The 22890-nt window shown below is 31.4% G+C and overlaps 1 protein-coding gene across 11 annotated transcripts in view; it reads left to right on the top strand.

Moving 5' to 3' along the window:
- The window catches only part of Nhe2 (Na[+]/H[+] hydrogen exchanger 2), an 84589-nt gene that overhangs the window by 4908 nt on the left and 56791 nt on the right, over positions 1-22890 (top strand). For all 11 annotated transcript variants that reach the window (XM_076408092.1, XM_076408087.1, XM_076408089.1 and 8 more), the window contains exons 2-3: positions 10375-10641; positions 13202-13655. In XM_076408092.1, coding sequence (XP_076264207.1) covers positions 10375-10641; positions 13202-13655 — 721 coding nt within the window. The remainder of the gene's footprint in view (positions 1-10374; positions 10642-13201; positions 13656-22890) is intronic.

Below are 22890 nucleotides of genomic sequence, written 5' to 3'. Positions count from 1 at the left end.
ACTAATCCTTAATGTTAAAATACTTAGTCTCTTGTTTTTACTTGGGAACGGGATACGTCCAAGTTTGTATTAAATTCTTTAAGTTGTACTTCAATATGTTTTTGTTTAATTTATAGCAGCCCATTGGTAATATCCATTCAGTTTATTTTGGCCTTAAAAATTTTAAATAAAATCTAATTTAATTATGAAACTTGTGGTTTTGCAAAACTGTACGGTGATGCATGAACTTATTGAAAAATGTAAGAGGTAACAAACCTATAATCCTTAATAAAACAGCCAATGGACGTCATTAAAATTTATAATGCAACGTTGCCGTACCCAATTTTTGACCAACATAAATAATGAAACAAAAATAACAGTCAATCTAATGCATATAATACATATTTTTTAAAGGACTTAGACTACAGTTAAACCACACAATAGTTTGTAGGTTAGAGTTGTTTTATTTTATTTATATTGACATATGACAGTGTCGACCAATATCAAGACGAATCGAATTTTATAGACTGATTTGGTTACATGTTGGGACGCATCAGAAATTGAGAAATAAAAATGCTCAAAGTTTAAAAGGTATTTTACGTTGTTATAAACATGAATTTGGTAATACGTTCGACGATATTCATGACGCCCATTAGCTGTTTTATTGGAAGGATTATAATATACATTGTGGGATATTATATAATACATTTCAAGCGTACATATTTAATTTGGTTTTGAAAGTAAGAACCCATAAAGTTTGCTGATAATACTTGTTATAACAATAATAATTCATTTATTTTGTTTATGTTCAGATTTTGCTTATTGATTAGAATTTGCATTGCATTAAGGAGCTTCGAAATGTTTACAGTAATTGTGAATTGTTTACAAATTCGTTACCATATATTGACTGGAACATCTATTAGCTATAGAAAATCTACTAGAAAATTCTATTTAAAAAGAAAATAGGAAAACTTACAGCGAGTTATTACAATTATGAACATATGTATGAAAATGAATATATCATAAATAAAAAAAAGACCATAATAATAGATGAAACCAAAACCAAGAGACCAACCTATTAGCCAATTCTATTCAGTAAGCTTAAATATTTGGAGCATTAGAAAGTTTTAATAAAAAGGTAGATTTCAAGCATGACAATTGTTAAGAAACCCTTCAGGTATAAAGGAGTATAAATTGGAGTTGATATTTTCATAAACTACTGGATTTTATTCTATAAACTCATAAGTCACCTGAAAATTATTCAGATAATGGTGCAGATTCAGATAAAATATGCCTTGAAAACCACTATGATTCATTATATAAGGAAACAAACCTATCTTAATAGAATATTGGCAGTATTATATTACGATTGACATAAGAAACTATTTATATCCAAGTAAATCTTTGCATATGGCAATTTCCCCTCAATAATATTTGAATATTTAACATAACGATATCTACTTCCCATTTAATGGTAAAATTTAATATGTTCTTTCAATTTGAAACAAACTAGATATTCGGTTCTTATTTAACAGTAAAAACACTTTTGAATAAAACTAATTATAACTGAACAAGAATTATTAAATATACACTTAAAGCGACAAAACCGAAAGCAATATTTTAAAACATTAACGGACAAATAAAGAAGTTCACCGGCATTGAAGATTTAAATAGTACCCGCTTAATTAGAGGGGCGAAGACCCAAAGCGTTGCTAAATATAACGTATATAATTCGAAATAACCAACCATGAATAGATTAGATTGAAACTTGATTCGTCGTGTCAAAAGATTGAAAATCAAGAAGCTCGTATATAGAGGGTATTTCAAATTGAGATGTTTTTGTACGGATGGTGATTTAAAATTGCCTAATGTGAATTTGACTAATTTATGCGTTAAACTTGTTCAAGTGTTTGGAAATGAGCGAATGTTGGAAGGAGTTATAGAAATAGAAAAAAAAATAGAAATAATATAGTAATTATAGTCCAGGGGATAGACAAAATAATATGAACATCATGCAATATTGTACATCTTGTTGCATGTTAATAAAATTGCTTCCATATAATTTTTTTTATTACTCTTCGTGATTCCACAATCTGCCCTATTGGCAATAAGTATTTCTTATGTCTATATTATATATACATGGCATGTAGAAAATCACTTCTTTAAGCAATCTTCTGTATAAAATATTATCTTAATTAATTAGTCTTATTCTAAAGTTTATTTTAAAGTCTACATATGTCCAGTAATCAGATCAGGTGGTGTTAAACGTTTTAGTCTACGCACTTCACTATCACGTCGCATATTTAGCTGATTATCAAGTACATTGGGATGCACTGAGACTCTTTCGAACTACTTCACACAAACACCTTGAATTACAGTCGTTATAGGTTTTAGAGGAATATCGCGTTGTATCACTTTATTTGAAATATAGTACGGAGCATCAACAATGGCACGCAACACCTTATTTTGGAGCCGTTGAATGATGGATATATTAAATTTGCTAGCGGTACCACATAGTTGGATTCCATATGCTCAAATGGGCTTGAGTATAGACTCATACAGCAATACCTGTGTTATCTAATGATAACTTGGATTTGCGCCCGATGAGCCAATACATTTGATATAAAATGAGTCCAACTTGTTTTCGTGTAGAGAGTATGTGCTTCTTCCCGGTTAGGCGTCGATCTAAGTTCATACCAAGATATTTAACATGCTCTGCTTGGGGAGTTGACGATGATTGATATTCACTGGTGGACATGTTCTTCTACGCAGGGTAAATGTTATATGCGTGGATTTTGTTTCATTGGCTTTAATAAGCCATGTCTTCAATCATAATTGTATTTGCTCCAGGTGGGTTTGTAGGTTTATTGATGCTGTGACTGGATCTTCATGGAACGCTAAGATTGCTGTGTCGTCTGCATATGTTGCCACAGTAGTTATTTTTGTGGTGGGCAGATCAGCCGTATACAGAAGATACAGTACTGTACCCAGTACACTACCTTGCGGAACTCCTGAACATATGGGATTTAATTCGGTATGTTCATCGCCTTGATTTACAATAAAATGTCTATCAGTGAGATACGATTTTAGTAACTGATAGTCCGGATGAGGGAGAAGTTTCTGTAGTTTAACCTGCAAGCCCGTATGCCATACTTTGTCAAAAGCTCCATATAAATAATTCAAAAAGTATATTTGGCTCAGTTGACATGTCAAATCTTATAGTTAATATTTCGATGTACACGCTTTATTATGCGACGATTGAAAGTGATCGGTGAAATCTGTGATAACAGCTGAACTATTAGACATTTCATGAGCAACAGCATCTATGGAAACCACATCATGAAAGGGACTGATAACTAACTGACAGAGAGATTGTTGTCAGATAACATAAAACTAGCGCAGCAAAAATGACAGTAGAACTTAATATTCACTTGAGTAATTCATGGATACTTTTATAACAGAAGCCAAATATATGCTGCGAAAGAAGTGGTGCTAAATTGTGAAGTGATCATAAAACCTGGAAACTTGATGATTAAAATAATGTGGTATAGTTCGATGAATCATCATTTACATAGTTTTCTACAAAAAGAAGGTTACGTTCCGAACTGCCTGATTCCTATAGTAAAACATGAGGAAGGTTATGATTTGGCTCGCAATAAAATAGTATTCATATAATCATTTCATTCACATCACTGGCCGGTTTACAGCGAATGAATATCTCGACATCTTCAGCGATGATGTGAAGATGATGACTGACACACTTCTGTTGGAAACTATTCATGCTCTACTCTGCGAATCTATTCCGGGAAGACTTGCAGCTACTTTAAAAGAAAAAGGTAGCTCAATTCCATTAATAAATAAATATTGTGTATATGTCAGATGCTCATATTATTTTGACCATTTCTGCTATTTACAATATTTGCAACTTGCACGAATATGTGGAGAATTATTTGGTAAACATAATAAAAAACAATATATAAAGAGGTACTTGGTCATTCACAGGACATTTTGATGAAGAACAATCAATGTCCATTGATACACATCCATAAATATTTGTCTGAAAATAGGATAGGATTCAAATAACGGAAGATTTTAAGTCTGTAGGATTGTGACATTCAAAATATCATATATTCTACTTACCAAATGGTCATCAAAAATCAATTGAATAACATTACTGAGCCACTATTGATACAATAAGTAGACAAATTTAGATAACATAAATATTCTCTTAATATAAAAAATAAGTCTTCAAATACACTAAATTTATGGCGTTTTCAAAAGACGTGTGCTAATAAATCAACCAACAATGCAAACTACAGAATAAATAAGAATGAAAACTATATATTACTATACTACTTCTTTAATCGTTGTTGAAAACATGTTATTAAAATTAATATATTTTTTATAACCATTTTCTTACTCTTCCAGAAGTCATCACTCATTCTCAACAAGCTCATTCAATACAGTCATATGAATATCATTTTTGTAGAATAATATGCCTCAAAATGATATCCATTGTGTCCTCATGTGACCTCAATGAAAATTGTTTTTTCACGCCATATTATTTAGCAACAACTTATCAGATTTAGTCCCATCGAAACCCTGGTTATTCCCTAAACTTTAAAACAATGTTTCCAGGTCGTCATATTAATTCACTGAGGTTACAAAATATTAACAATTTAAAGGCCATTTCAGATACCGGATATTAAGATATCCCAAAACTGAAAGAGACGTTGCCAAAAATGTTTTGAATCCATTTTTCTTTATCATAGCAATGTATTGAAAGTATTGGTTCACTGCCTTTTCTTTTGTGTCTTTTCCAAAATTATATTACAGAACATAAATAATTTTAAGAGGTTAATTTTTTTAGATATATTTTTTGATTTTTACATATAGAATATATGACAATAGAAATAACAAAGGAATCATTCAAAAGTAAGGTTCTTAATAACTTTTATTATAATTATTGAAGCACAACTGATGAGTATTTTGAAATTTATAGCCCCAAATATGACACTTTACGCAATTAATAACACATCAAGCCACTGCCAACAAAACCACGCCAAAAGCATTAAAGTTAAACGCGCATATATTAACTTTTCCCCATTTTAATCATAATTAGTTGCATGAGACATACAATAAAAACGTTTATATTATAAATGGAGAAATAAGTTTTAAAGAATCTGAAATGATAACGAATTAAGATAAAATTAGAAATATTTTCAAGATGTACACTATGGGTTATTTTAAATTTAAATGGACTATTTTCGTTGGGACGTAAATAGACTTTAAATATTGTGTTAAAGATTATTTTTGGATTTATAAAAACACTAAAATATTTCTGGAATATGTTTGTTCTAAATGAATACGAATATGTTTATTTTCGGAAATAATTAAAACAACATCATTTATATTTCATTGGCGTAATCAAAATATTACGTAAAATTTACTGAGAAACATGTTTTGTAGTTACGTGTCTCAACAGTTGGTAAAACAGACAAACATGACATGAGCAAAGCGACAATGATCAATCTTGAGTCTGTTGAGAATTACTTGCTCATATCTACTGAGGAAGAATATTGGGGAATTACAGAAATGGTAAAAGTCACCATCATTAAAACTTTGAAAATAGATATTATTTATCAGAAACTTTCGTAAATATATAAAAACCTTTTATAACAATTTTCTTTATAAATGAGTAACAAAGCAATATTTATCCCCAAATATACTTTTTCAAGGATAAAACTTGACATTTCCAATGCCGAATAAAGTAAATTGTAACAAAGTACAAAAACTGTTGATTATTGCCATATATCAGAAATAATTATTTTATCAAATTCGTTTCTTCTATAAAATGAACGTTCTCAATAGTACTTATCTGTTAATAATTGGGAACGATCAATAAAATATTATGTGAAAATTTCAGGACACAGGAAAGTGGGTCACTTATTTAGCGTTTTCTTAAAAACTAATATTCCCGCAAACAATAGGCCCCAAAAAAATTTAAAATAATTCTATATTGTTACCACAATTAGTTAAAATAAATATATAAAAAATACTTTATAACAATCTGTTAAATTTCATGGATCTATTTGTCACAAGTAAATATTCATTCGACGTCATTATTTTATCTTGCGCAAGGACAATGTATGACTAAACTAATTTAATTTAGTAATAATAGTCTAAGTTTTGAAAAAGAAATTAAAATAAAGTGGACAGCTACTTTCAAAATTAAAAGGATAGTGTACCAATGTTTGGAGATTTTTCGGTATTTACAATTTTTGGAAATATTAAATATGTATGAAAATAGTAATTCTGTTAGTAGAATACATCTAAACTGGTAACTAATTACCTAGATTAATATTGGACTTATATTATGGTCGAAAAAATCATGGAAAACAGAAGAACAATACACACACACTTCCCATATTTTGGAAAATTCTGGATATAATATAAAATAACTGTTAGAGAGAGTTATTTAATAGGCTGTTTGGTAAAACCAATACATAGTTGGTATCTATAAAATAGAGAATTACTGGAAAAGGTTTATTAAAATGGAAAGAAGATCACATTCACAGTTCACAGAAGATCAGTTTCACATTTATTAGAAAAAGAAAACAATGATTCTGTATTTTTTTAAATGTTAAGATTTAGGTAGCTTATCCACTGTGAGCGTTAATAAACCATCATTCATATGTAACAATAAATTTTCTTTTAAGTAGATCACACTCAAAATGTTAACTTCCTTAGAATCTAAACTGTCCTAATGAATATAAGAAAAATGTATTTGTGCTTTCATTGAATGTACAATTACAGTACAAATAGATATTTTAACTTTTTTGTATTTCTAAATTAATTAATATTCATCAAACCACTTGGCTTTTAATACATGCGTATCTCTTGTAATACTTTTTAAAATAACACAGTAACCGTTGAGTCCATAAAACTTAATCAAAGTTTACACAATTAAAGGTTATTGCTCCTTAGAGATTTTACGTCATTTTAATCATAGTTTGCATCTTTACTTCCGAAAAAGAAAAGAATGGAAAGTAGCATCATTGAAAATTGGGAGGTAATTATTACCGTTGGGAATACTCAATAGTCGCAAAACACTCAAACTAGTCGATAGCCAAAAAACTAGCGACTGAAAATGGTAATTAACATCTCAGTAAAACGCATGCTTCGACTGTTCTTCTATTCGTAACAACAAACGGAGGTACACGGAGGATTTCCTTCGCCCATTAAATTCAAGAGAAGAAAGGACAGAGGACAGAGTTTAATTCTATGTACTGTATAGATCAGTTCATTTTAAATAATTTTAAATTTGCAAGTAGCGGTGTGAAAAAATTAATGGAACAATGATCCAAAATATATTTCATCGTATTTTAATATTTGGAAAATGACAATGACATAATATAATAAAAGTAGTTTGGTTTATTTCTATTTCATTCCAACGTGTGTTTTTTTTAACCGTGCCAAAAGTGAGATGGGGATTTACGTGGTCCTTCTCAATCTTTCTTTGAGAAAGAAAAAGAAACAGGTAATTGCTGAATTATATTACGTTCAACAGAAATAATTGCTCTATTAATATACAATATAATGTTATTTATAATAATATTGGTAAAAAAAACATAAACCCATATATATAAATAAGTATAAGTTCCACACATTATTCAAGGTCGTGATCAGGACGGCAAAGCCAGAACTTTAAAAAAGAATCAAATTAAATTAGTCCCACCCAAAATAGCGGTTGAAAGTACTCAAATGAAACAGTCGATAGTAAAAATTAGTGAAATCAGTCGGATCGAAAATAGCGACTGAAACACTGTCCCGAAGGACTGTTTGCTCATTCTCACTCCGTAAATGTCGATGAAGATGAATCCAGCACTAAATGGCCATTTCTTTAAATTCTCAACAATATTTGTCTTACAATAAACTAACCTTCAAACGAATTCAATTGAATTAGAGTTAATTAGATTACTACTAATAATTAAAAACTATTATTTAAAAAAAACAATAGATTTTTTATTTAAATAACTAAAAAAATCGAAGCGTTTTATGAGAATTTAATAACAATTAACAATAGACCATTTACAACAGATTATATGAAACTCATCCACAATACACAGAGGAAAAAAGCGACAAAATACATGCAATTATGTAAGGGTTCAGCCACATGTTTCCAAAGTTTCGTACTGCAGAGTTTGAGGTCATGGAATATCGATTGGTTGAAAACGGAACACTCGCCGCTCTGCAGTCAAAACGAATAACAACACGAATTTCGGACTGGAAGACGCGGCCACCTTTTAACTCGGCAGTGGTAGTTATATTTTCAGAATATTTTACATAAATTATAAGAAAAGAAAAATGTAATTTTAAACACACTTAAATAGAGTTTTAATCAAAATTTATATTAACAAAGTATCTGAGATAAGTTAATAACGACTAATTAAATAGTGTAACAACCATTTATATATTGGGTGCCGGTATGTACCTTAATCAAAAATATATTCATATTAGACGTATAAATTAATTTTAAATGATTTACAATAGATGGTGTTATTGTGTATTAAATCGCATAGAGTACCTTTATAATTAACTTAATGTTCAAGTTACATTGAAGTGTCAAAAATGCTTTCACTGCCTTGAAAATGCTTGAATTTGTACAGAGTAAATCCTATTTGCGGGAATTTTTACTTTTGTGCTTCATTTTGAAGGAAAAGTTCGAATGCTCTTTAAGCTTATGGCATCCATCGCTTTTGTTCCATCATTTTCAACAAGTGAATATTGATTTCGGGGTTATAAATATGTTGATTTTAACACCAAAAACAAAGTGCGTTTCAAAACATGATGATTTGGCGATAGTACTCGATGATCATTCATGTAAAACGCAAGAATAATATGCAGAAGTGTTGGGAGTAACACAAGAAACCATTTCCAATCGCTTGAAGAATATGAAAATGGGAGATAGTATCCCACCCGTCATATTTTCCAGACCTTACTTCTTCTGATGGCTGCTTATTCCGATACATGAGTTGTAATTTGTCTGAGCAGTGAAGATATCACAAATTGGTTGATTCGTGGTCAGCTTCAAAAATATATCGATAAAGTAGTAGTAGTAAAAAAAGTAGCGGCTATCTATGGACTTTGAATAAAGGAGATTGGACCGATTTTCACAATAAAGCTTTACATTAAATAAATCTTTTAAAGAAAGGTGAAGTGTCAATGTGGATAAACTGATTTAACTCTTCAACTGGATGGTTTTGACATTTCTCTGCATAAAATAACGGTTGCCTATTTAAACCAATAAAACAACCTGCATATGTCATCAAAATTTATGACATCAACACGTCGCAACATTGCTGCATCAACTTTGACATTTTGTTTATAAATTTTGCACATTTATAACCTCTATTTATTATCACTAATGGTTTCAAGAGTTTTATAGCATATAAAACAATATATTCGCCGTCATCTATTACGTTCATTGGCTGTTTCATTGGAAGGGCTGTAAGGTATAAACAGTAAAAATTAATTTACATGAAAACTATAAACAAAAATATGTTTTATTTAATTTTTAAATGATTTTTTGTTAAAAACTATCTGAACATTGTTTATGAAACTAATTATTCCTAGTGATATTGAAACTAATTTGTAGGAATAAATAATGTACAATATAATTTCTTAATACGTCACAGAAGTTGCGGCCATATTAGGAGGATTTTATTTTATATTTCGGGATTTTATATCAAATCGTTTCTAATATCAAAAACGGATAGTATTCGAGGATGATAAACATTCATTGGGCGCCGACATTAAATTAACCCTTGATATACTGAATAATATAACACAGCATCTCATTGTATTGGTTGATGACACTTATTTAGCGGAGAAACAACCCATTTTGTTCCATAGAAAATGAAAATGGCTATATTCTTGGCTGTCAAATGATCGTTTCACTGTAATAACAATAATGAACTAGGGTTTAGGTTATACGGAATGGATAATCCCAAAATATAAAAGGCAACTCAGCCATTACCTGTATTAGCTTGAAAATTTAACCTTAATGCAGGTCTTTCGCATTTGTCACCGTAATTCTAGCACTATGACACTTTATGACCTCTTTAGCTTTAGTACGCTTTGCCCTTGTGGTCTAAACGGTATTAAATTATGTATCTTGTTCCTACGCTTATTTAATACTTATGTATTAATGTGTAAATGTATGACTATTATTCTTTAAATAAATAATAACAGGTCAGCGTTGATGTAACTTCATCTACTCTAGAACTTACTATAACAGATTTTTTTAACATTAAAAGATGACCTTTATGAATAAATATATGTGCTTAATGCTATATTCATTGAATGTGACTCATGTTTTATACTTTTTTGCAGGTTTCCATATGGCCCCAAAACTGAGCGCCATGTTTCCAGAATCTTGCCTGCTCATTTTCGTCGGTGTAGCCATTGGTGTGGTGCTAGTACATATAACTGACTCAGTTCACATGTCCCCACTTACCCCGGACACCTTCTTCTTCTACATGCTGCCACCCATCATTTTGGATGCCGGTTACTTCATGCCTAACAGGTTATTTTTTGACCATTTAGGAACAATACTGCTGTTTGCTGTTATAGGAACTATTTTTAATACATTACTTATAGGTGAGTATTTATAGCCCCCCAAACCTGCTTAGTCGCTATTAGTACTAACAATGCTATCTTAAAAATTAGAAATATTATTATAGTTACCTCCATTTCAATGTGATCATTAAAGCCTTTATTTTAAAACATATTAATTATGTTTATATATTTTACACATACTCCCAGATCAATCAGGAATAAATAACCGAAAAATATATTATATTCATCAAAAAATTGGCCATCTCTCGTTATTATTGTCTCCTATTTCTTAATTGATTTTTAAGTACTAGTTTGGTTGGGTGCACTGGTGTCCTGCCGAATTGTGTGGATAAAATCCAAACTGCATTAATCACCCGATTATAACAACTCATAGTATGCAACAATTGTTAAGACTTCTCTTGTCTTCTTTTATCATCTGAGTTGAAAATCATAGTGAAACTTTGCACAAGTTCTCCTCTGTTTAACCGTTCTATATGAAGAGGTTATTTAAATATTTATCATCTCAATATTGCCAAAAGACTTGATTTTTTATTATCGGAACAAAATTCCAACACAGTTTACGGATATACAAAAGAATCTAAAAGCGGCAGGATTATGTCATATTCTATAAAATGGTATTCTGTGCAGTAAAATTGACAATAATTAATTAACCTTTAATTAATAATTAATATGTAGCACATACACATTATCGTCTTATTTTGTCACGAATACTCGTGGTGGTATGCCTTCAATTTCTTTTCTTTTTCTCTTTTTAGCTATCGAGAGTGAGACTTGTCTTCAACGTTAAAATCACAATTTTTCGAAACAGACGCCGAAACCATCCGTTATTTATTTGTTATTAGTTAGAATACTGTTCTCTTTAACTTTAATGAACTGTTACTGTATCGTTAAACTTTAATAAAGTTTTTTTATTCATCTCCGTCATCAAGTTAGTGCAACGGTACATAATGACAATCAGTTGCAAATGTTAATCGATTACATTTGCTAGTTTTCTGTTTTTCAGATTGCTTTAGGTTATTTATTGAGGTTCTTTGTTGCATTATCTTGTAAAATTTCGATTTTTCCACCGGAAATATATGAATATTTCGCCAACCTTTCTTTAAACAAGAATATCGAAGCCATTGTAGCTAAAGTTTTTATAATCTTAGTCGAAAAACTTGTAACTATACAAATTCATCTACATTTTTATTGAAATATTTATTATGTCTAATTGAGTAAAAACAAGACTAAAAATTATTAATACAAACAGGGGATTGACAAAATAATATGAACATCTGACATATACACATTATGTATTTATTAAATAAATGTTCAGCCATGGAAAAGATTCGTAGAGTATCTAGTGAATAGCTTCTAAGGTAATATAGTCCCATTCTCGTACCAAAACATCTGTCAATTGCTACAATGATTTTGCAGAGTAAAATATAATATAAAACGCCCCATAAAGTTTAAATTATATTGAGATCTGCCGATTTTACTGACCAAGGAAAATGTTTGATGATATTCTGATGCACTACAAACCAAGACTGAACCTTTTTGGTGATGTGAATGGACATATTATCATCTTGGGATAGGGCAGGGTCTGGCAGCAAAGTTCTAGTCGCGATAAGAACTTCATCATTGATAAGAATCAGTTAAATACCACGATATCTCTGTCCAAATCATATCGGAACCCTCTTCACTGTAAGAGGTAGTCGGTCTCATTGGCTGTAATTTTGGTGTTTTCCGTACATAAACAGCGGCGTTTGTAGATCAGCAATAAATATTGTAAAACATTTCTTTCACAGCTTAGCGTTGGCTTCCATTATAAAGCTCTTGCTAAAGTTTCTGGAACTGCCGCTGTAGCGTTTTCGTTGCAACAATATTGAAACAGTATAAATAAGTAAGTAATAAGTAAGTAAGTAAGTATTGATCTCTACTATCACATTCACCGCGGCAGTTTTATGTTGTCTAGTCACAATCCTTTTTAAACCTAGTCGGTCTCTGTCAGTCGAGTTTCACTCACCATTCTTCTTCGATAATGATGTTTTACTATATTTTTTGTATGCTGTCATTAATGAAGCTAACCGAGCACCAATTATTTGTTCTACCTCGAATCCTAAGTGGTCACACATTTCCTCGATCGCTTGTTTTAACTGTCGCAGAATAAGGCGTGTAATATACTGAAATAATATGTAAAATTTGCATACATACCAATCTTTTTGATAAAATGGTCTGAAATATATTTGGGAAGCTAATTATTCCTAATGATACTAAAACCAATATGTAGAAATAAATAAAACAAATATAATATACCTAATGTGTCTGAAAAGTTGCAGCCTTATTAGGAGGGTTGTATTTTATATTTCGATATACTATATCAAAATTTGTAATGCATGTGAAATGAGCAATACATTGCATTATTTATACGAAAACAGTGTAACCGTTATGTAACACGATATTATTTTCCTCAGTTCATATTATTTTGTTTATCCCTTGTATCACCAAATTAGCATTTAGTAAAAATTCGTAGCAACTAGAAACACATCTTGACTGAGCTAATTTTTTCACAGTTTTATAATACTTTTTATGTGTTGTGCAGGGGCTTCCTTATGGGCAGTAGGACTGACAGGTCTGTATTCCTGTGATACACCGTTACTCGACATGTTCTTGTTTGGATCGTTGATATCCGCCGTGGATCCGGTGGCGGTACTAGCCGTATTCGAAGAGATTCAAGTGAACGAGATCCTGTACATAGTAGTTTTCGGCGAGTCGCTACTGAACGATGCCGTCACCGTGGTGCTGTACCATCTGTTCGAGTCCTATTCGGAGATGGGCCTGAAGAACATCCTGGCGACGGACGTGCTGTCCGGTTTCCTGAACTTTTTCGTGGTGGCCATCGGCGGGACGGTGATCGGTGTGATATGGGGCTTCGCCACGGCTCTGGTGACTCGGTTTACGAACGAAGTGCGAGTTATCGAACCTATTTTTATATTCGTCATGGCCTACCTTGCTTATCTTAATGCAGAAATATTTCATATGTCCGGAATATTAGCGTAAGTATTAATATTTAATAATTAATTCTTATTTAAGTTAAGAATTTATTTTGTATTACAAATGTGCTCAGATCCATTTTACAGGACATCAATTGGGAAAATTAGAATCTAACAAAGTAATAATAATTAGCTATTTGTTTTTTTCCTAATTTACTACTGTTTAAAATTACTAAATTAGATGAAATGTGTTTACTCTCTTTAATATTCTAACTAATCCATCATTATCTAGGAGCTAAAGAAGCTCAACATTAATGTGCTGATGGAACATCTATTCATGACTTTGGACATAGTCCTTAGGCAGATTGTCAATACGAATGTACCATGGAGCATCAACAGTACCTCGCAGTATTTTGGAGCAGTTTTGGAATCTCTGTATTATATTTGTATACTACTCCGTACAATTTTTCTATTGATTGTAAAATCCCAATGTTGAACACCATAAGTGGTCTCAAGATTTATTAGAAAATCAAAAGATTGTTTTCAGTTCTGAATATCTACCCAATAACTAGTACATTTTTTGTACTTCAATGTGAGTTCTTCACATTTTTGGAATGTGGCTTCTACCTGAGCTTAACATAAAGGGTAATGCCAAGATATTTTGTTGTATTACCATATAGAACTACTTGCTGATTTATATATACTGGTTTGAACTTAATCCCCTTGTTGGTGAAATTAATAGTTCAATTGAAAAGTCCCCGGCCTGACATATGTTTTTTAGTTAGCCCTAACTCTCGAAATATACTTGTATAAATTTGAGAGCTGTCGGATCATTAATTTGTGAATTATAGCAATCTGTGTGAAGCAACTTTTGTTTTTAAAAGGAACTTCGCGTGTTGATATAATATTGCTTTTTGAAGGGAAAAAATACAGTTGAAGCAAAAATTTGGCTTGATGCCGAATTTCCGGACACCGCCCAAGGAAAATCAACCATCAAGGATTGGTATGCTAAGTTTAGACGTGGTGAAATGAACACCGAAGACCGTGAACGCAGTGGACGCCCAAAATAAGTTGTTACCGACGAAAAAATTTAAAAAATCCACAAAATGATTTTGAACTACCGTAAATTAAAATTGAATGAAATATTTGGGTATGAGAAAGCTCTGTGCAAATTGTGTACCGCGCGAGCTCACTTTTGACCAAAAACAAGAAGCGCAATAAACCCGAGTATTTGCGTCGATAGGTGACCATAGATGAAACATAGCTCCATCATTTCACTCCGAAACCCAATCACCAGTTATCTGAGTGGACTGAACATGACGAACCCGCTACAAAGCGTGGGAAAACGCAACAGTCGTCTGGCAAGGTCTGTATTTTGGGATGCGCATGCAATAATTTTCATTGGCTACCTTGAAAACGGAAGGACCATCAACAACGACTATTACATAATGTTATTGGACCGTTTGAAGAACGAAATCGCCGAAAAAACGGCTGCATTTGAAGAAAAAAAAACTGCTTCACCTAGACAATGTACCGTGTCACAAGTCATTGAAAACGATGGCAAAAATCCATGAATAAGACTTTAAATTGCTTCCTCATCCGCCGTATTCTCCAGATCTGACTCCCGGCAATTATTTTCTGTTCTCAGATCTCAACAGAATGCTCACTGGGAAGAAGTTTTCGTCGAATGAATCAGTGATCGCTGAAACTGAGGCCTATTTTGAAGCAAAATACAAATCGTACTACAAAAATAGCATCGAAAAGTAGGAGAGTTGAAGGGAATTATGTTGAATAAAAAAACTAATTTTGTCGAAAAAATGTCTTTTATTATGTTAGGCCGGGGACTTTTCAATTGACCTATTAAAACGAACTGATTTATTTTTATTCATTTTGATGCGCCATTTTTCTCTCCAGCATTGGATTTCGTCAATATTTGTTTGTAACTTTTCGAATGATTCAGTATTGTTATCTTCAATGTCTAGAATTGCTGTGTCATCATTGCTGTGCTAAGTGTAGAGCAGATAATGGAGTGGTCCCAATATATTTCCCCGCGACACACCTGCCTGTAAGCTTTGCAGAAATAAAGAAAAGTAATTAATGTACACTGTATTACAACTTACATTCAGTGAAGAAGCCCATTTTTATTAAGAAGGTCACATAAAGAAGCAATAGTCTAGATATTTAGTTCCAATTAAAAAACAGAAATCAACATCAAAGATTGGAGCACATTTGGCGGATATTTTATACAAATAAAAACCTGCTAAATTTATCAACGTTTTAATGTATACATAATTTTGAACTTAAAAAAGCTCGATTTAGTTATACTATTAATTATTTAATAATTTAACAAATAACTTCACTTAATACGTAGTTACAGATTTTAATGAAACAAAATTTCATTGAATAAAAATACTTATTAAAAGCCTTATACTCTATATTACTTAGCTTAATTGTCCGTCAATTTGCTTGATTACAATTCAATTTGCCTGATTATTATTTGATTTGCTTGATTTCGAGGGGTAGCGTGTTTACACATTGACGTGATTGTGTATCGACATGCTGATGAATGAAACAAAATATATGCCAATAAGACCAGTTGTCCCTGAGGAATATTCCTATATGTTATATATATTTTTAAAGTATAAATAGTTATTGTATTATATCTTATATATTCGATATGCTTAATATAATATTAATTTATCAATTGTTCTCTTGTACTTGCATCAACACATAAGACATAAGACGAGTGCGGGATAAATACATTAATCTGTATTTCCCGAACTTAAAATAAAATAAGACTACCTTACCTAGGTTAAGATTGTCATTTCTACACTATAAAAATTCGTGTTCTTTTATTTGAACATTAAAGCTTCTGATTTTCTGTGCATTGCTCTGTAGTTCTATTGCTTCCACGTTGCCGTTATTTAGCAGTCTTATAACAAGTTTTAATGTGAAATCTTCGATAATTTCATAAATCCATTTGATTTCTAGATCATCGTGAAGTTCCTCATTAGTTACGTAGCAATAAGCGTTGGTAATTAATTGAAGAACATTGTTTCAGCAGGACTAAATTACTAGCTGGTTCGATGTTGTAGTACAACTCCTTATTTGCACACCAAATGCTCAAATATGCTTTATAATCCTCTGATAAGCTAAACTCTTTAATATTTGGTTAAATTTGTAGTATCTTAATCTAAATACTAACTAGTACAGTTCTTTGACTTTGAGTCTAATCAGGTTTGATGTTTATCTAACGTGATTAGATTTATTTTTCTTATCATTTTATTTCACTACATTTTATTTTGTATCTATTTTCTTGGCCTTGGTTATGGCCCACAAAGTTAATGTTCTGAATGGTCCAGAAACACCCCTTCAATTACCACTTATATATCCAACCTACATACATATTGTGTATTTGACATATGCTTCAAAAGTACGAAAAGTTTCCATATTCTCCAGAATCCTTGTTTCATTTGCGAATATGTATATTGTGTATATATTAATAGTAATTTATGTAATCAAAAGTACCTTCTTTTACGTAAGATAATAGATCACTTCCCACTTGTTAATACCACCAGTGTTATCTAGAAATATTCACTTTAGGACCAAGTACTCTGGTATATGTAGAGGTCTTTCAGCATCTGTAATCCAGCTGGCTATCTTTGTCCAGCTGATCTACTTTATTTTTATATCTACCAGAGTTACTTTCTAATAAAAACATAGCTTATTAAGAGTACAAATTAAAAGCACCGTTATGTTTACAACTTTAAATTCCAATGTTAGCATTTGATGAAGTTTATGCCTCTTGAGCGAGATGCACCTTGGGCCATTTTCATCTGCCAAAATTACTTTGTCACGGCTCTCATAATAGGATTAGTGTATTCGATAGCGTGTTCCTGTAATCATTTAGTCCAATTTTAACTAATTCTACACCATATATACGACAAGACCTTTGCGGCAATACTAGTCCTGGATGCGAGAACGTCTGAATTGTCATAGTGACTCTATTTTTCCCAAGTCGTTACCTCTTTAGTAACTAATGTAGTAACAAAAACTCGATTCTTTTCTGGCTTTCTAGAAAAGGTTGACATATCAAAAAAATCCTACTTTTTTAATCATTCGCAGGACTTTTAATTCATGAGAAATACTTGGTTGAGTAACTTTTTAAAGTAGGAAAATTGTTACTGAGATTGGCAACAACCTTCATTAAGCAATTCCTCATTTCATTTCGCGTCTTCAAACAATTTTACATATACACTACGTTCTTTTCTGCAGAAATCACCTGATTTAGCTAATTTATTTTAGTAATACATTAGACACTATATGTGTCTGTTACCATGTTATGCATTTCTGGCGGAAATTTTTACAATTCAAGGTAATTAACAACATTTTCCGCAAATACCGCTTATTAGACTGTACTCTCAATAGTAATTTTGAGAAATTTTGGACATATATTTTGTATTAACATTACCTAAACATGTGCGCTAATCATATGTAAGCTTCATGAAAATGTTATCTTCCATGAGTTCTTTATATCGTGTAACCTGAAAGAATTTGTGTACTCTCGCACTATTCAGTTTTGATACACTTCATAAGTTAACTTATAATTAGCCTGTCTTAGGATGATCAAATGATTTTAAAATAAAAAATACTGCTCTAAATAATCTAAATAATCTTTACATATCTTTTAAAATGTGTTCAATTCAGAAGCTCTGCAAAGTCTTTGAGAGTTATAATATAATAAACAATCAAAAATAAATTTATAATATATAAACCTTTGACCTAACTGTCATTTGAGAGTCTCTGATGAGAAATTTAACAAGAGAGAACTGACTGTTATAAATAAAAGCTTATTAATAATTTTTGGGATGATTTAAATCTCCATACTTCATAAAATGCAAAGTTACTTATGAGCAGTGTTATTGCAATATCCAACTTACTTGCCAGATTTAGTTTCAGGCTTTAAGTCCCTCACTTCAAGATTGGGCCTGTTTTCGCTATCGAGGGACAAAATTTATTGAACAACCTAATATGTGCGTTATTCTAAATTCAATAAAACGAGCCCTTTCAGCGGTACTTAAAATAATACAAACATGTCGAGAATATTAAAATAAAAAGGGGCTTCTAAAGAGCATAGGATAATAATGAAACTTTCGCGAGACAGTGAAAAGCTTTCGAGACGATCAGTTCTCCGACAACGCTATTTACATAGAGCAAAACAAGTTAGAGTTGTTTTCAGTTAGAGCATTATTTCGTATGCAATATGTCTGGAGTTAAGGTCGGCTACGCGACAGCGGAATTTAATTTATTTGTTTTGATAACGTTAGGAACAAAGTGAACCTAGTGTTATTTTATCTGGAATATACCGGTTCCCAGAGGATAACTCCGAACGTGACTGCTGACGTTTAGAGCTGGAGCTTTTAGGATTAATGTTGAACTAAAACTTTTACACCTTCATAAGCTTAGATGTACAACAATTGGGGAATACTGTAAATTCCAGTGTAAGTAAAGATAAAAGCTCGGAAAGTAATGCGCAATTTAATAGGCACTGTCAAGAAAATTTCTGTACAGGTTGATATACGATTCTCCACAAAAATTAAAATTAATTGAGATCTAAATTGTATTCTCATAATATTTAAGAAACATGTACTATAAATCTAAACTGATATCGTGGGAACATTTTACTACTGATTTCGACCTCAGAAATATCCAATCTTGATTTTTCTTTTATGTGTTCTATGGTGTACCTAGTGGAAAAACTCAAATATGTTGGTATGTGTAATGTAACAAACTTTACCTTTTAAACTTGTTTCTTTTAAGTTGGTTGTGGTCCAATATAAACGAGGTTGCTGAAATTTAATTGAATTGTGTAAAGAAAAATAAATTTTTCTTCATAATTCTATAAACTATGATATACCTAAAATGGATGAATTTTTATGCTGTAGACGCAGGTCCAGGTACAATCAGTGTAGAATATCTTTCGCAGAACTTTCACGTCTATTTTTGTATACAAATTTTGTACTGTGTACACTTGAGTGGGCCACAGCACTATCCAATAGACACTAATGATGATTAAAGATCAAGAAACTATTGCAATTTACTTAGTATTATGATAAATGGTCTATATTGTAGAGAATCTTTAAAATACCACTTCCAGTAAACATAAGTTAGTTTCGTTACATTGAAAATGCTTAATATTAAATATTATTTTTATGTACTATTTTATTGATAAAAGAAAGTAGAGAAATACTCTGGGATTCAACCCATCTGCCTCAAGAGTTTTTTAGGACCAAAAGACAGACCATATAAACTAATACAGTTCCCACTATTATAGGTCAAGTATAACACACATATCATGTGTTAATTATAGAAAACATTGTTATAAAATAAATATAAAAACAATAAAGTATATATTTGTTAGATAAATAACTAAATAAAAGAGAATCGCGGAAAATAGATGTAAATAGATGAAGAAAATAGTATACAGGAATACAGGCCTTGATTATTCATATTAGTCAATACATTCTGGAAGTCTCAGTATAGGAATGGCCAACTTAAAGGAGCAGTCATAGGTAAATATTAAAGAGGAATAAAGAGGCTCGTTCTAGAGAGATTGTTTTATAAAGACATAATAACTTGAATTGTAAAAGAACCAAACATACCGTTTTGCGTTTATTTAACTAGCGGCATCATTCATTGTATTATGCTAAAAGAAACTAGTTATGTGCTTAGTAAATATAACCGAAAGAGAATTTAACATCTTAAAAATTACATTTATTTTCTATCTGGACTCAGTAATTGATAACTAACATAAGTGACGCAGACTTCAATACATTCAATAGACTTGTTGCAAAGATAAAAAACCCAGAATAGCCTCCTATGTGATACTGCTTAAGTCTCATTGTTAAATACTTAAAACAAGCTGTCCAGCTCTATTAAATTATAAGCATGTTACTTTTGTTCTCAATTGATCTATGCTAAAATATTCTTTGATATATTTTTCGTATCTAACTTTTTGTGTCCTTTTTTATACAATTTGATAAGGTAATCAGGAAAATATCTAAAATAGGTTGTCCACTCATACATAAGTATTAAAATTGCTATGCTTGCGTGATTATTCTCTAACATACATACACTCACTGAAGGATAATCTATCAATCCTATATATATCCTAATGATAATTTAATCTGTTCTGGCCCAAATCTAAAGATATTATCGTAAAGATCGATTTATATATTTATATCTGAAATGGAATTTTTCGAGTTCAAGATCATGACCATGAACTGAAACCCGTATTAGGCAATTACATTTAATTTAAATGGTAACATGAAATCGTGCACATTAAAATTTAAAAATAACGAAAAGATGTAATCGGATCAACATAAAGCGCACCTCTGTTGGTCTATTATGGTGGGAACTTTGAACTTTACCAATACAATGAGAAACTGGGTCAGTATTTGCTATTTTGCTCTATTTGGCATTGATTTTCAAGCCAGATTTATAACATGTTACGAAAATACAAATGCATTTTTGTTGCTATTTCATATTATTAATTAATATTTTATAATAGTACACACAGGGGATGAACAAAATAATATGAACACACGACATATACACAATTTTTATTTGTTAAAAGGGTTCACCACTATTTACATCGTCAAATATGTACGTTAAATATGCCCCATTCTTTTGTGGTTGTACCAAAATATTCAGCAATAGATTTACTGATGTTGGAGATTGAAATCTACTCCTCACTTTCTGTTTTCAGTTTTCGCATAACTATTCAATTGTGTTGAATGTGGTCTAGCGATTGTGCTAGATATCTGATAGATGTTTAATTGTATTTTTAAGGATCCTTAAACAAATAGGGAACAACAGTATTTGGCAGCAATATGCTAGTCAAAATAAGAAGTTATTTCCAGAGACGTGAAAGAGGGGATTAACTGAATACCATGATATGTTACATTTTTAACTGTAGGAACGCTTCTTTTGGGATTCTCCGTACATAAACTCGGCCATTTTTAGGCAACAATATAAACGATGATCCTAGGGTATCATATTATCAAATGTTTATGATCGTTGCACCGTTTCCTTCTCGGCCCAGCATGGGTTTCCATTATAAATGGTTTCGCAATCGCAGCCCATTAATGGATTGAATGAAAACCTACAAGACTTGGCATGTAAACTGAGCAGTATATATGCTTCGCATTTATAGTGTTTATATCTCTCTAAAATCTCTTAAAATTTACATAAATTTGGGTTTACCTTTATCAATTTTCATTTCATTTGACGGGTACCTATTTAAATATTTGTGTTAGATCTCCAACCCCATGCAAAATCTGCAATTTATGCAGGATTCAATTTTGCGCTAACAGTAAAAAACACTCAATAGATCTTATGCATTCAATGTAGACTCATAGGTAAAATTTATCAAATCCTAAGATCTAATTTTAAGCTTTTACAAAATTAGCTTACATAACTTGCAAATATTTTTATTTTTACATCAATTTTTTAATTAACAAACACGCAGAATGTACATTAAAGACCAAATAAAAAATGATTACGTAAACTCGTAAAGTTAAGTCAACCGAACCGAAAAAATAAACGTAGCAGATGGTAAATCATCCAATATTTTTTTCCAATAAGAGCGTTTATTTAGCAAACACAATATTACGTTTGCGTGTGTATTGTCCATTGAGATTACTTCCACTTGATAAAAGCAATGGGCTTCAATTGCCGACCGGTGACATGCCTGAAATATAGATAAAAATCGACTTTTTTCATATTCTGTCTGTGCTACATTTTCTGATTACATTCGATAATTGTTCCAATCGTTAATCAATGTCACTGTTTTTTCATCGTATTCTCTTAAAATTGTTTGCTCTCTATATATTTTTATGGATACTATGCTTAAAAAAAATTAAGAAGCCGACAGAACAACTCGGGCCTTACAGGCCCGTCAAAATGTTCGAAACACATGTAAACCTCTTATAAATATATGAGATTTTTAATTTGAGTTTGTGCATTTGGTAACAACGAGTCTTGTGATATCAACACTATCTCCTCTACATTGCAAGTATCTCAATAACTAAAGAAATAGTACTTAGAACCGGTGACACGGTTATTATGGAAACTAACATTTGTGTGTAGAGCTGTAGGAAAACTGCATGTGGCAGCCAATAAGATCCACTAATGAATGAACAGTTCCCAGTAATGCATAGATCACAGAAGGCCACTAAATCACAGCAACATGGAAGAAATGACTAATAGGGTAATGAGTAGGAGATTACAGGATTGA

Source organism: Rhynchophorus ferrugineus, unplaced genomic scaffold (genome assembly GCF_030347505.1).
Source record: "Rhynchophorus ferrugineus isolate W39M unplaced genomic scaffold, kcgeb_rfMv2 rfM6, whole genome shotgun sequence".
Classification (NCBI taxonomy): domain Eukaryota; kingdom Metazoa; phylum Arthropoda; class Insecta; order Coleoptera; family Curculionidae; genus Rhynchophorus; species Rhynchophorus ferrugineus.
This window is presented reverse-complemented; position numbering and strand designations above follow the sequence as displayed.